The 16,593-nt window shown below is 42.9% G+C and overlaps 1 protein-coding gene across 11 annotated transcripts in view; it reads left to right on the forward strand.

Moving 5' to 3' along the window:
- Window positions 1–15,219, forward strand: part of LOC119160723 (valine--tRNA ligase, mitochondrial) — a 622,168-nt gene extending 606,949 nt beyond the window's left edge. For all 11 annotated transcript variants that reach the window (XM_075881124.1, XM_075881123.1, XM_075881132.1 and 8 more), the window contains one exon: window positions 15,080–15,219. In XM_075881124.1, the coding sequence (XP_075737239.1) occupies window positions 15,080–15,181 (102 nt within the window). In that variant the 3' untranslated portion in view covers window positions 15,182–15,219. The remainder of the gene's footprint in view (window positions 1–15,079) is intronic.
- Window positions 15,220–16,593: the final 1,374 nt, after the last annotated feature.

Raw genomic sequence — 16,593 nt, forward strand, 5'->3', positions numbered from 1 at the left:
AAACCCAGTCCCAGGAACACCTGTGCATAGAAGAGCACGAAATTTAGCATCGTGCGCCTGGCGGTGCCACCGAGCCCAAATGTTGTCGAAAGACGATAATATTGCGTCTGAAGAGAGTGAACAAAACATTCATTTTATGTTCTGCGGAAGAAAATCGGTGAATGGTATTCTGAAGGCGCTGCGTTACAGCGCCTCGAGCGTGTAGCGGAGACGAACGAGTGCATCGAGGCACGTTAGACACGAGCGCCGTCTAGCAGTTATCTTCGAAAACGAAGGCATGCAGCCCGCAGAGAAAGATGCGCGCCAGTCTCGGAGGTGATAAGGTGTAGAACGCAGAGCAACGGGCAGGTGCCACCACCGTGACATCGTAGCAAAGCGTTGGAAACGCCTTCTTGAGCATCGCGTTGCACTGTCAGCGCAGCGTGTTAAAGGCTAAAGTCCTTAGAGCTATTTGTGTGTGGCTCTTCTAGTATAAAGGCATACAAAACATAGACATGTTGTTGTGGCACATCAGATATGCGCAATATTTGCTTTGTTAATTGACATTTGCACAACTATGAACTTTAAATCTTGAGCAATATTGGTGGGCGCTGCGGATAGAGTTGCTATTTGGTGCCGATGGAGGTATCATTAGGTCGGACAAACGTACAAATGTACAGACAGACCAAAATTTTTTTGTAGAAGGTCCCCAAGAAAGACTATCGTCTTTAAAAAGCTGCAGCGAAATGTTCGCTCATTCTTAAATGTCTATATGCGACGCGCTGGTGCCACGCTTCTTCTTTCCCTTCCCTGTCACGTAGAGACCCTTCTTTTAACGCCACGCACGAAGAGAGCAAAAAAAGAGAAGAAGCTGTCACGGAGTGTTGGTTCTCTCTCATATGCCGATCTGCTTCTCTCCGTAGGGAGACCTTTTTCTTTTCTCATCATGTGCTGGCCACGCTGCAGCTGCGGTGCAGAGGGTAGCAGCGGAAACGCAGTCGATGTAGTCGTCGTATTTAGAGTAATGACGGATAACCTTTGATTTGTGAATAAATGTAAGCCTTCTGAAACTTACCCCTCGTCTGTTAGCTCAGTACACATGCGCCACTGCATGGTGAGCCCTCCATTCAATTAGCTTTCATTAATTCAAACTTTTTTTAATTCCAACAAATTTTTGGGCCCCTTCGAGTTTGAAATAATGAGATTTCACTATACTGCATAAAAACATAGTGAAGCGAAATAAAAAAAAATAGAACGTTCAGATGAATATATGCTCAAACCTCATTATAATGTAATGGGACATAACGAAATAATGGATAAAACAAAGTAAACAAAATTCTTCTTGAAAGCTGCATTAAAAACCATGCATTCTAAACCTTGTTGTAATGAAGTAAAATTGACTGTTAAATAGATGTAACGAAATAAATTAGTCCATCGAAAAAAGAAAAACCGATGGCAGTGCATTAAGTATATCGTTTTCTGTGGAGTTTGACGCTTGTTTGGCACAGCTCTTTCAAAACTCCCGCGCAGACTTTACAGCCATGCCACACGTGGCGAAGAGAATCATCCTCCTCGCACAGCCAGCAGGGAGGATCGAGCGAGCACTCGGGCCGGTTACATGACCGAGAAGCGGCGCCGCAGTGTCGGTTCACCCCAGGCCTGGTTCTTTCCTGCGCAGTTGTGGTTAGTCGCAAGGCTTGTGAACGTGTTTGCACAGTGCACATGCTCTTTGAAGATGAATATGTGCTAACTGCGGTAGCCTATGTAGGTTCACGTTGCCATGGATGAAGGCTCGGAAACGCGCAAACGAAAAACTATATTTTTAGAACAAAAGGCAGCTATTTAGAAGGCTGTTGCCTTGGGGACAAAGAAATCTTGAGTGGCTCTAGACTTCGGCATTGTAGTGAGTACATTGTCTACCATTCTTGCCAGCTGTGAAGCGATCACAAATGTCGTTGCCCATGGTGTGAAAGGCAGCCGCAAGAAGCTGTGAATTGCAGTGTTCAAGCCAGTCTAAGATGCTGTGTACAAATGGTTCCTAAATGCTAGAGCGGCAAATATGATAATAAGTGGCGAAATTTTGCAGAGAAATACTAGAAATTTTGCTTCAATAATGAGTCATGACAGTTTCTTTGCCAGTGCTGGCTGGCTACAGCGCTTAAGGAAAGACATGACATTGTTGGAAGAACAGTAGTGGGTGAGTCTCGTACCGTTGGTGCCAAGTCTGCAGCGGCATAGGTGAAAGGATGTTTTGGCCCAGTAAAAGACAAATATGCCCGTAACGACATCTTTAATGTTGATGAGACTGGGCTCTTTTTTCAAATGCTCCCTTACAAAACTGTGTCAAACTGTGTCACTCAAAGGTGAGCTGTGGCACGGCGGGAAGCACAGCAAGCAACGAATCACTGTGCTGCTTTGCACAAACATGGATGGATTGGAAAAGATGCGGGCATTCGTCATAGAGAAAAGCGCATCGCCTCAATGCTTCGAAGGGAAGTGAAATCTGAAGGTGCTATACGTCGATGACACGAGATTTTTTTGTGGAGTGGTTGCAGGATTGGGACGAGCAACTGCGTAAGCACAACCGCAAGGTGTGGGTAATACTGGACATTTGTACAGCCCACCACACAACTGTTGCACTTTACAATATTTAACTTTTGTTTTTGCCACCCAACTGTACTTCCCTCATCCAGCCGCTTGATCAAGAGATAAGTATGTCCTTGAAGGCAAGCTATCGCAAACGTTAAGTTGATCGCCTGCTTCTGAACATCAGTTTGCAGTGAGAAACTGAAGGACCAGTCGATGTCAAGACTCATTGCCTCAGTCTGCCCACAGAGTGCTGTAGTCTAAGATATGGCTATTGAAATGCCGCAAGCTGCGTGGACAAGCGTTTCCACTAGCACAATAGGCAACTGTTTCAGACATGCCTTGTGCGAAGTGGCTACATGCGACTCCACTAGTACCGAATGTGATGGGACTGCTGTAGACGAAGTTGGAGCGTCGTGGAAAGCACTCTGTGACGCCAGTGTTTTTGTGGCAGATGACTCATTCTGCAATTACGTCAATGCTGATGCCGACGCCGTGACAACAGGGAAGCCCACCGACAATGCTATTGTTGCAGCTGTCACCGGACAGGCCTACGCAAACAACAACAAAGACGTCGTGGTCTCTCATGCGTTCGACGTGCCGACGTCGTCGCTGGCGCTCGATGCAGACGACCTCCTACGCCGTTTCTTCGGCGCCCATGAGGATGGCGAAAATGGCATGAACGGGTAAAAATGGCCACCCCCAAGAAGGAAGTCTTTTGCTAGTGCTGTCCGAAGCAATAGAACATCACAGACTTTTTCTCAATCAAGTCTAGTGGGCAATAAAATAGCCAGTGTGTGCATTGAGCAAGCAAAATATTTGTCTGCTATTTATTTTTCGTCCCATGCAGGGTCGCATAGCGATGCATCGGGCCACGAAACGGTTTTCTTCTCTGCATGCTTATAGGTGTGTGCTTATCTGAGCATACAGAATTTTGGCTCACCTTCTACTTCGTTATATTGAGGCTTGATTGTCTTTATCAAAGCAATCGGTAAGTTCTTTAAGATGTCTACAAAGCATTTAGTGGTTTAGCTGTGGGTGTTTGTTATACATGTGTGTAAAAACTTTTGCTGCAGTTCGGGTTCACTACATTTAACTTGAGCTAAAATGCTTCTTCTTTTTAGATGGCCAAATTTTTTTGTATACCTTTATTCTCATTATAGTAGTGGTGCGAGCTAGGGTTCCTTCACATACTGTTCTTTTTTTGTTTTGTTTCGGCCCCACAATAAAAAAAATTATAGCTCTACCGGCGGATGGCAAGCTACAAATGTACAAATCTATCAGCGTGCCGGCACACAGAAAAGTGATACCTTTGCCTGGCATGTTCTATACCCCGAATCCCAGAGCCTGAAACGAAACACGCTTCCCAAGTTTTCTCATTTTGTAGATGCCAATCCTCTCAACGCGCACTAAAACAAACTACTCGTAAAACCGCGTGGAATGCCAATGAAGCTGACAAGCTCCCGTCACAGTGGCCTACACTACCCTCTCACCCATGGCATGATTTGGCCGCAAAAGAGACACACACAAGAAAAGGAACACTCAAACGACAAGCACAGGCGGCTTGTCGGCTTGTAACATCATGTTTTGGCCTAGCGGAGAGATTGCACAAGGCGGTGCCTCCAGGCAAAGAAAACACGGCTCGCTTTTCACACCTCCCCATTCTAGCCACCGTATAGAAGGGAAGGTGAGAGCAACGCTAGGGTGGCTAAAATGTTCTGGCCACCCTAGCAGAACCGCCTGCAAGGGGCAGTTCAGGGTGCAGCAGTTGTTCATGTTAACGAGAGGTGGCACACGCGTATTTTTTTAGATCATTCTGTCCGGTCAGAAGGGTATGGCACGCGTACAGTGTGCACCTTCGTTGCTACGTTTGCGCTGTCGTTGGTGAAACTTTAAAGCATTGCCAAAGCGTAAATAACGAAGAGCAAACCTACAAAGTCTGTGATGAGCAAGCCTGCAAAGTTGGAAGACTCATACACACTGCTTCAGCTTCAACAAACTGATAGCAAATAGTTTAACGGACCCTTGACACCAAATTTGGAAACTCAAGATGCTTGTGTTGTTTGATAGTCCTGCATGCGGGGCCATCTCTGATCAATATCTAGTGGCAAGCGCAGCCTAGGAGATATTTTAATTTGGTTTAAAGTAGGAGTGCATGCTCTTTCGATTACTCAGGTGCAATCAACATTTTATGTGGTTTCATGTAGACTGGGACTCCCCTTGTTACGTTGCATGGTCAACATTTGCGGGGCACGAACAATACCCAACTGGCACCCGACGAAAACTATTGTTCATCACACCTCTCGCTTTGTTGTTGAGCTGCTCTCAAGGTGGTTTTGGCTGCTTACGTCAAGAATGCTTTTCTTTTCTCTGGGTGGGACACACTCAAAGCACCTAGATCGTTTTATTCTTTACCGCATGTAGGTTCCCCTATTTGAAAACAGCTGAACAGTGTGTTTCAGCGACACCAAAGCTTGAGCACACTCAGTGTCGGGGTTGTTCTGCTGTGGGGCGCTAGTTTCTTTCGGTATTTAGACGGGCATTTCGAACTGATGCAAAATTGTTCTGGATTAACGCGCTAGCATTAATTATATGATGCAGTTGAGCATTTACTATATAATTGCGACATTACCAGATGCAAAGCAACAAACTGACCTGTGTTGGCTGTGAACAAAATTCCACATGTTTAACTAACACCCTGATCAAGTTCCATGTAATCGCATGGCTGCATTTTATAGTAAAGGCGGAAAACATGGCACGAGAAAGTAAGTGGCTATTCGAAACTTCGTCGCATTACTTACGTGTCATTGCATAATTGAACTCTTAATTTCCCTTAATTGTTTGAAAACTGTCTCTTGCACAAGTTTGTGGTGTACAAGGCTAAAAACGCAATTTTTAAGCTTGTGCAAATATTCAAACGAATAGTTCAGTATTTGGATTCGCTTCGATTTGAATTTCAATTATTGAATATTTTCGAAGTATTTGCAATGATTGAATAGGTGTATAGGTATTAATCTGCCTGTAAAAATAGTTTTACTGAAATGGAGGAGTGCTAAACTGCGAAAACACCTATTCAGGGAAAATTGGCTTTGCCGGGAAGCTCTTATTAAATATAAAGGAGCTCTGCAACGCTTATCAAACATGGTCAGAAAACACTGCCGATCGGTAGTCGAGGCTACCGAGAATACGCAAGCAAATATTATAGCGCAGCATGCGGCCTGTAATTCACAATAAATTTTCAAAGCTAAAAGTTGCTTTCTTTCCTCGGCAAATGACACTACAAGCTAAAAAAACACTTGTCACAGCCATTGGCTGATATGAGCATGGCGTGCTCGTCGTTACCGGGGCCGCCGTGCTCATTTGTCCATGAGTACATGTGCGATCACACTGAAAAGTCGCGAATTCCAAGAAAAAAAAAAAAGAGGTGCTCAATGTCACGAGGTGTGTGTGATTTATTTTCTTTCACCGTGACATTCCTCCCTTCTTAACTTCCAGCTATTTCATCGGGATGAGGAGAGAATGCAGTTGCAGCGTGCGAGAAATTTTTGGAACTCCGCTCGTACTGGACTAATTCTAGAAACTTTGCGGCAGTAAATTTGCGAGGCAGCAAGCATGTTTACTGGCTCCATGGCTACTTGAAAAAGTGTTGCAGGGCCCCTTTAAAGGAACATGTTACCCTCAAATCAATTCTTCATTTTATTAAACTTGTTATGACGGCTTATATGATCCAAGTATAATAAATATTAAAAAGTTAAGTATCATAAAGGTTATCACTGGCATCCTACCGAAACTACTACTCAAGGTTGTTTCGACTTCGTTTGAACGAAAAAAAAAAGGCATTTGCATAGAGCCCCTATTTAACTTCAAAAGAAATATTGTGTAGGTTAGTTAGGTCATGATAAATATTCCTTTTTTTATATATCATGTATACCATTCGAATTCTATTTGAACTTATTCAATTAGAATCACTATTCGCTTCAAATTCACTTTGAACCTAAAATTCACTGTTCGCACAAGCCTAGCACTTTTCAAGCCTTCGCACTGTGTCACTCGAGATGAAGAAAATGTACCAAACATGAAAAACTTTCATCTAACAGATGAAAAGTGCATAATTGCAATGTTAGTAAAATTGAATGCTGCCCCTAAAAGCTGCATAGTATTTAAATGGTTCATGTAGATCATCTCCTTTCATAATTAAGAGCCTTTACTCACTCCTGCACCTATGCTTTAGACAGCACATAATTTATAAATTAAGACACAGTGCGATCACGAAGTATGCTGTCTTTTTCGTTTGCATGGTAGTAGAAATAGCTGATTGCTTTGGCCTCACTGAATTCTGTGCAAAGTTTACCGCACCTATTAAAATGGGGCATCCCGTTTCCACATTTAAAAAATTAGGGGATCTTTGAGCTTCACCTTTAAGTTGAGCGTGGTAGTGATACCGTGTCCCTAGTGCATTCTTCAAATGCTTAGTGAAAGTTTTTATTGTATGACCTTATGCGAAAAGTTTAAATTGTAGATTACTACAATGTAATCATTAAAGTTGAGTGTGATTTCTGTCAGTGAAGCTTTCGCATATGGCTGCATTCTGCGTGATGGGTAGCATGCTTCAAACAATGATTAATTATGTGCATGAAATGATTTCCAACTCGATATATATATATGCACTCACTACGTGTACATAACCGAATACGTGCAGTAACTAGTGTGCCTTTTGTAATGGGTGGCCAGCTTCAAGTCTCAAAGTCCTTATGATAATCACATGTTCTGATGCCTGATGACAATGCATGTTTGTACCACACAATATTACTGTGATATTACATGTTGCATTGTGAAGCCTGACGTGTACAGGTCGCATGTGTTTGTGAAGCGTGAACGGTATTTTCACTGCATTCCCAAGCAGAATGAATGGCTGTGTGATAGAACACCTACTTGCCTGGGTTCAGCCCTCACTAGAACCCGGAAAATTATTTATTAATTATTTATAATTTTGTTTGCATCTTTCTCGTTTTTTTTGTGTCGCACAAGATAATGATTTTTCGATCACAAGCGCCGACTTCAAAGTCGACACTGACGTTGGAATTTCAGGGAAATGAGCTCTTCAATGCTATCACGTTAAAATTCATTGTTTGAAAGCTCTCGAGGTTCCTACCATCTCGATCACTGCGCACCTGGAAACTTGACAGCAGGCCATCTGCTGCTGCCGGCCGATCTGAGCTGCAACGGCACTACTGCCGCTGCTGACATGATATGCTGGTGCACCCCGCAGCCACTGTAGCTTCCACTTTTCCTTCTAGCCACCATAGCTCACTTGACGCTCCTTACAGCTCTTTAGTGCTTATGTGCCCACTGTCTTCGTTGGACGGTGCATCCGGCAGCGATGCGAAACACATATCTGCTAATGTGATGGTCTTACCCACAAAGTGGGGGGGGGGAAGCTAGGCCTAGCCACAACTTCGAGCAGAAATCTCGGTTGCTATGTGCAAGGCCGCTGTGCTCAATGCTTCAAAGTACGCCATGCTCAATTGGGAGTACGGGTAGGAACAGTTTTCCCGCTGTGGTCTTTGTCCCAAGGTCCGAGTGCTGATAAGCAACGGGTCCAACGAGACTCTATTTACAGAGGGTCCTGGAAGTGCACCTGGGATGTTCGCGACAAGTTCTGCGTGCTATCGTAATCTGATAACAGAACTTCTGCTTGCAGCTGTCTTAACTACATCACCACCCGTGAACACAGAACAAGTGCAAGAAAGTTAAGTAGTGCGATTTTTTACAGTTGTGCCATTTAGGTGTTATAATTGTCTGATAAATGCAGTTTTTTTTTTGTGACTCGCAATAATTTTTGCCATCTCAGCAGATGCACGCATATTTTACACCACTTCTACGTAGTTTTGGTGAGCATATCTTGGAATCAAATATAAAAAAGAAACAAAAAAGGCCACAGAAACTAAATCTGATCGTCAAAAAAATTTTTTTCATGCCCCCATTATGAGTAGGTCTGTTTATCACTTCTGTAACTCTCTCTCTTTATAACAGACCCATTCAGTGGTTCATAATTATCATCATTATCATCATCATCATCATAATTTATTAACCTTTAAAGGCCTATACAAGGCATTACATAAAAGGAGACAATATTAGGGACATGTAAGGACACAATTACAATGTTTTAATAGTAAGTAAAAAATCAAAGTAATCATACAGCAAATAAACAAAAAAGGCAGAGTAAATTGAAATAGTGTAAGAACTAATACACATTGTCGGTAGTCGGATGCGAACACCAATGAATACCTTAAAAAAAAGAACAAAAAGAAAGCTTTGATGGCGGGAGAGTTAACTAAAAAGTGAACACAACGACACTTTAAATTTGTCTGGGTCACGCTCCTGAACAACAAATTCCGGAAGACTCTTCCAGTGTTGCTGAAGGCAGGAATGATTTGTTAAAGGCTCGAGTTATTCCATGGAGACGTTGAACACTTTCGGAGTTGAACAGCCGAAAAGAGGTGCACGATGGTGGAATGAGTAGAGCGCCATGCAGATGAGAAAAGTTGTGATACAGTTTACGAAACAGGCATATCTGTGCATTTTTCCACGATCAGCTAAAGGAGTAAGCTCAAGAGATGATTTTATCTGAGTGACGCTTGCTTGTTTACTGTACTGAGATGATATGAACCGGGCGGCACGATTCTGAACTATGGAGTGTGGCTGCCAACCTATGGCAGATAAAGGCACTTGTTTGTGTGGCCATCGGGATAAGTGCACTAGTGAAGTGATGGAGGCTTTTTTCATTGAAAGGGAGGGGGAAAGGTGTGTGAGTAAGCCGTCTGTGGCCCTTGGTGAAAAGGAGGTTCGGTACTTGGGTTCAGTGCTGCCATGTTAAAGTGATTATTAGTTTGTTATGGACTGTTGCGTATGTTTTCGGTAAGCATAAAGGTGTGTTATACACCTGTTGCTGTTCACTAAGATTAGGCATCTTTCGTACCTTGTTTGATGTGCTGCGCAGACACCTTTGTTTTGCAATGTGACTGGGTCGACTGCATGATAGATGTGTGTGTGTCTTCCAATAAAGTTTAATTGCGAGTTCAGTGTGGTGTCGTCTCTTCCTCCGTCTTTGTCTATATTTTTTGCACTGTTTTCACATCCCAAGCATGAACCACCAACTAGCCCAACTTCCGCTATTAAATGCAAAGCATTTCTTAGCGAACTTTGGCGACTTTGAGCGTATCTATCTGTCTATCTATCCATCTATCTATCTATCTATCTATCTATCTATCTATCTATCTATCTATCCATCCATCCGTCCGTCCGTCCGTCCGTCCGCCCGCCCGCCCGCTCGCCCGCCCGCTTATGTTTGGGTGCTCTCGTGGTCACCCCCTTAACTTGGCGTGAACCAAAATTAGCATGGGAGGGTAAGATGGTTTGACGAATATGACGCACGGCTCAAGACCTCAATAATGTCACGATCCCGTCACGTACGTCGATCCCGTCACGTACGTCGTCAAACACGTCCCGCCAGACAGTGGCATATACCCAGGGGTAGGTATGTGTCGCTGGTATGTGGGTATGTGCCACAGGTGATTGACACTAGTATCTATCCAGGAATGACGAGAACACAAATTGGCGATTTTAACGTGCAAGCATTAAGAAATACCTGAAATAGGTAGCATCGTCCCCACCAATGCAAAGAATAAATGTCAGGGTTCCAGCTGGAATCGAACCCAAGCGTTCTGCATGGCAATGAAACATTTTACCACAGAGCTACACCAGTTCTCGGAACTACTTTTCAAATAGACCTTAATCTTTGTGAAACGTCAATACTGGTTGCAGTGCTGCCTGCCCAATTTTATAAACATTACACATGTGCTCCTTTCTTACATCCGTCACTTCGGGTTAACGTCAATTATGGTTAGTTGCCATGCGCTGAGGTTGATTTATGTGGCAGCGTCCAGGGCCAGCATCCTCGCGAGCATCAGTGCTTCATACTAACTTCTGGTGTTGCTAATACGTATGTTCCAGTTGACATCGTTGCGCAAGTGCAAATAACTGGTTATGTAAACATATGCAACTCTTCAACATATGTCTGTGCGTGTAACGTTTGCACATATATGTAGTGTCATTTCATGACATGTCCCACAATAAAATTGCAACACGGTCACCTTACCTCCGCATGCTTCGCATAACGTCGATTCCCAGGTGCGTGGGATCTGCCGAGTTTTATTGCAATTTATTTCTTGTGCATCGGGCTCTTCTCTCTATCCCGACGTTCTTCACAATGACCCTGCCTCCTTGGCTTCTACCATGGCTCTGTGTGTGTGCAGAGCAAGGGTATGCTCTTGGTATATAAAACAGAGCTTGTGCCCTCCGGAACTACAACGGATTTGCGGGCTCCTCAAACCTTCGGTGGGACACGCCAGAAGGATGTGCTGCATTTTGTGCTCTCAGTGGTGGAGGCAAGTTCGTTTTTTCCAAGACTGTTTGGTGGCAGCCTGCTTGACTGAGCCAACATACAGGCAACAGCGTCCCCTGAAAGAATGGAGGAAGATGACCAAGGAAATCACCGAGTTCCTTTGGGGCAAGGTGCGACCGACACTTCCTACCAGGAAAAAGAAAAGACTGACCCAAGGTGAAGTGCGCCTTCGGTGATCGTCCTACCCCAGAGGATGTTAACAGGGTTTTAAAACTGGGACCCAAGCTCGTGTTTGAACCTAATGTTCCACCGGTGGAAAAGGTTGCTTTTTCCGGTATGTGCCTGAAGGCGAGCAAATAAGGTGCGTGTCTGATTGTATAAATGTGTGCACTCAAACGTCGTTGGCTAGGCGAAGACTCTCCCCTGACAAGTTGGTCGTAAAATGTTTGGAGGGGAATGGGCTTAGGGTTTGTTTGTTGGATAAGGAAGGAATGTTTGTGGTCATGAAAAAGGGCGTTTTCAATGAAAAATCTCAGACAGCCGTATTGAAGAATTTCAAAAGATTAGACGTTAAACAGGGAAGGTGAAACAGCAGGCTATTTCTATGCTGCAAGATAAGAATCTGTCCAGTCTAGTCAGTGAAATAAAAAAGGCAAAAGACTTGCAGGTTTTTTTCTCAGTGAAAACCCATAAACTTCATTCCCCGTTCAGAGCAATTATATCAGAAAAAGGAACTTAGCTGTCTGAGATGTCGACTTACTTGCATATGCACCTAGAAGCCCTTAATGTAGTCGACCCTTTTGTAGTAAAGAACTCTGAAGTTGTAGTAGATTTTCTCAAAACTAATAACCCGGGTTTTCGTTTGGCTTTCAGCATCGACATTTAGGACATGTTTTACTCCATACCTCATGTTGCACTTCTGCAGAGTGTTAAATCATGTGTGATTGAGGACAATAATGAAGTGAAGTTCGTTGACAGTTGTGGCATTTCCTTGGAAAGCTTTCTGGAGCTGCTGACCTTTTACTTGCAGTCAATGTGTGTGGAGTGGAAAGGGGGCTTTTGTGTCCAGAAATCTGGTGTTTCATCGGATCTAGGGTGGCACCAGTTTTAAGTAATATTTTCCTAAGACAAGTCGACAGGTCCGTTGCCGATAAATTGATCCTGTGTCCTGCCATATTTTTCGTTATGTTGATGATTTCTTTAATGTAATTAAAACCGACAGTCAGCATAGCATGAGAGCTGACATATTGAACATTTTTAAGGATTCTGGCCATGGGCGAGAACCCTTAAAATTGCGGGACATAATTGAATTGTGTCCTGCCACATTTTTCGGTATGTTGATGATTTCTTTAATGTAATTAAAACCGACAGTCAGCATAGCATGAGAGCTGACATATTAAACATTTTTAAGGATTCTGGCCATGGGCTAAGGTTCAGCTATGAGCTGCCAGAAAAAGATGAGCTTCAGTTTCTAGATATTAGACTGCAGTTTCATGAGGAACATTTGTGTAAGCAGTACAAGCCCCTATCCGTAAAGCGTATCTTGCCGTTCACCTCAGGCCATTCTAAGATAGTTAAGTCCGGCATTATTTATGCTGCCCTGGAGGGTGCGCTTCTGAAAACGTTTCGAAAGAAAGTTTCATGAGCCAGATTGAGAAGCTGAAGTTGGTGGGTGATAGGGAAATCTTGAGGAGTTATCAAAAGCTAATCAAGTGGGTCAAAAGCGTAAGTGATACGCACAGGAGAACAGAGCGCGTGCGCAATGAAAAGAAACCAGTTGTAGTACCCTACCCTATGTGCACAAGTTTTCACATCGCTTGAAAAATGTGGCTAGTAGGTATGGGGTAGTGATGTCCGCTCCCAAGAAGTTGTCCTCTATTTGCTCCCGCGTGCATAAAAGAAGTTCTTAGTTTACGAAAGACCTGCGCATTCTGTCTGGAGAAGAGAAAAAATAGATATCCAGTGTAAATCGTGTGTTATATATATGTTGCCATTGTCATGTGGAGAAGTTTATATAGGACAAACCGGGCAGTGCATTAGCGTGAGACTAAGGGAACACTTGACCTCTTCAAGGGCTGCTGGCAGGTTGCACTTGCCAGATCATTGTAGGGAGTGTGGCTGCCAACCTATGGCAGATAAAGCCACTTGTTTGTGCGGCCATCGGGATAAGTGCACTAGTGAAGTGATGGAGGCTTTTTTCATTGAAAGGGAGGGGGATAGGTGTGTGATCAAGCCGTCTGTGGCCCTTGGTAAAAAGGAGGTTCGGTACTTGGGTTCAGCGCTGCCATGTTAAAGTGATTATTAGTTTTTTATGAACCGTTTCATACGTTTTTGGCAAGCATGAAGGTGTGTTACACACGTGTTGCTGTTCACTAAGATTAGGCATGTTTCATGCCTTGTTTGGTATGCTGCGCAGACGCCTTTGGTTTGCCACGTGACCGGGTCGACTGCATGATATATGTGCGTGTGTCTTCCAATAAAGTTTAGGTGCGAGTTCAGTGTGGTGTCGTCTCTTTCTCTGTCCTTGTCTATATTTTTTGTGCTGTTTTTACATCCCAAGAATCAAGAGAAGATCGGAGGTAATCTTAATGGGGGCTCTAAATGGCGGAAGCAAATTCTAGTTTGGTCCTTACGAACGTTTCGTACGGAAGTTTTCTGACGGCAGGAGGGGAGGGACGCAGGAATCGTTTGGAGAATCCAAGGGTCCTGGACACATCTGGTGCAAGTTTGATGATGTGGTCTGACCAGGTCAGGATACTGTTTATGAAGACACCCAGGTAGTGGTAGGACTTTTTTCTTGATATATTACTGTGGAGTTTAAGGTGTACTGAAAAATAAGGTTGAATTTTTTGTGAGAAGTGAGCAGGTGTTTGCGTCTGGAGACATTTGGTTCCATGAGCCAGCGCGGGTACCATGCTTCGATAATGTTAAGATCTTGCAGTAGTGATGATTGATCCGTACTACTGATTATCCTGCGATACACAACACAGTCGTCGGCAAAAAGACAAATGGATGAGGTAATTTCAGATGGCAACTCGTCGATGAATATGAGGAACAAAAGAGGGCCAAGGACCAATCCTTGAATAACCCTGGAAAGCACATCTGTTTTGGCGGAAAAGTCTCCAACAATAGAAGTGAATTGTGAACGAGCTGTCAAAGAACTTACTAACCATGACAGTGTAAGTTGGTCGAGATTTAGAGTGCAGAGCTTAGTTATGAGACGACGGTGGACTACGCGGTTGAAAGTTTTTGAGAAGTTGATGAATATGGCATTAGTTTGATAAGATGAATCAAGGTTTAAGCGCAGGTCAGTTGTGAATTCAGCCAACGGCGTTTCACATGATAAGCCAGGGTGAAAACCGTGCTACTTGCTGTAAAAGAAAGAGTTATCTTCAAGATCACAGGGGATAGGGGAAAATATTATGTGCTCTAATATTTTGCAAGACACGCATTTCAGTGATATGGGGCGGTAATTAGATGGATCAGAGCGGTCACCTTTTTTGAATAACAGCGTGACTTTGGCCATCTTTAAGTCCTCAGAAATTTGGCCCTTTAAGAGTGACTGGGTAAAAATAATGTGCAAAAAGTTGCCCGAAACAACTTTCATACTTTTTAGAAATTTGGATAGATGTTGTCAATGGGATGTTGTCACTTGACGTTTTCAAGTTGTTGATGAGTTCAGAAATTTCCTGAGCTGATATAACGATCCGTGCCATACCGCTGAAATATTGACGGGGGAGTTGTGGTACATTCTGGGAGAAATCGAGGGTAAAAACAGAATTTTACATATTCCTTTTACAAAAGACCTGAATTCACTTCACTATGGAGGTCTATTGTATTTAGGGTATATGGTAATCGATAGCATCTCGCAGGGCAACAATCTCCAATGCAGTTGATGTGCTCACTTTACAAAGTTTGTTGTTGAGATTGATGAATTGTCATTGGATGACAGTGACGGTGTTGTAAGTGAGAATTTGTATTATGGCTAACATGAGCATAACCAAGGAATCTAGTTGGACACGGTATAACAATGTTCACACTCCGCATTGCATGAACACGAGAGTAAATTTCTTTTATGATTTAGGCAATCTTCTTTTTTTTTCTTTCCAGATTGTCAACCTGAAGAAAGAAATTGCAATGCTGCAGGAACATTCTACAGGTGCAATTTCGAAAGACAAAGAATGGCACAAGGTGGACAGTCCTTGTGAATAAACGTGACCCCTGTGATTTTGTTAACGTTCTTTTTGAAATATATTGTTTGTTTTGTTTGTATTCAACAACACTATGATCTCATGAAGTTTTTAGCAATGTCAGTCTTGTGCAATTAACAAGCTTTGCCTCGAGAGTTCAGCATACATACTGCACGACTCATTTATTATGATGATGTTTATAAATACCTAATGGACACTGGTCAAGATCCCCATATCATTTGGCAGTGTGCGCTATTATTATGGTATATTCAAAGGCATTCAGTGCTATATTTAGAGGCGCATAGTTACACATTGCAAGTCAGATTCTTAAGTTTACTTCATTACTCTATGTGTTCAATATGTTCTAAGATAATGTGCTTCTCCAGCCTTTTTAGCTTGTTGCCAGTGAGATTGTCAAGCTTAATTCATTACTTTACTCCATTTGTTTAAAATGTTCTAAAATAAAGTGTTCTCCAGCTTGTTCAGGTTTCGAAAAAAAGTGTTTCAGGGTTCCTTGACAGATTGATTGAGGCACAGCACATCGTGCCGTGTTTAGGTTGAAAAAATATGATGGCATCTATAGAAGGCTGACATAGCTGTAACTTTCCTGTATGCCACGCCTCGTTTGGGAGTGCTAGACACTTTAGAATTACTGTATGACATAATAGATTAGAAAATTTTCAAAAAATTAATTTGAGTGCAAACAGACAACACATTCACATATACACACGCACACCTAGGCATCAAACACGCACAGCATTCAATGCCTGGGTGTGTGTGTGTGAATGTTTCGTGTGTTAGCGCTCAAGTTGATTTTTCGAAATGTGCACCAACTAGCCCAACAAGTTCTTTTTGATTAGAAAAATTTGTTCGTTTTCTTGTCTGAAATGTACGTTAGCTAGAATGCTACCAGTGCAGCACTCGCCTTTTTTGTGTAATATTTCAAGTATGTAGAAATCGCAGAGTCTGTGTTTACTCGTGAGTCCACTTTCATAACTGTTTTTGTGTGTGATTGAACCTGAAAGTCGGCACTCCTTCACTACATGCTCCAGGGAAAAACGCTTAGTTGCTGGGGTGTGTTATAACCTGCATTGTAATCCTTACATAATTACCCTTTAATTCATCAGTCAAGTTTCAGTAGTAGCATTAATGGTCTGTGTAATTCAAAAATCGAAACTACCCAGCGCACAGTCACATACCATTAGGTAAAAGCTTTATGATGCCATATATGCACTAGAAAAAAGTAGAAAGGGAACTCGTTGTTTGTTTGTTCGACACAATAAGAACTACCAGACAATACTGCTGGTGTTCTCTGTTTGTTCTTATTGATATATGCAGAAGGTGCAACAATTACGGTACATTGCTATAAGAGTTAAAATTGCTTTGCACTGCATTTAGTCAGTGGAAAGCACTTTGAATTGTAGTCTCATGCAT

This window comes from Rhipicephalus microplus, chromosome X (assembly GCF_043290135.1).
Source record: "Rhipicephalus microplus isolate Deutch F79 chromosome X, USDA_Rmic, whole genome shotgun sequence".
In the NCBI taxonomy this organism is placed as follows: domain Eukaryota; kingdom Metazoa; phylum Arthropoda; class Arachnida; order Ixodida; family Ixodidae; genus Rhipicephalus; species Rhipicephalus microplus.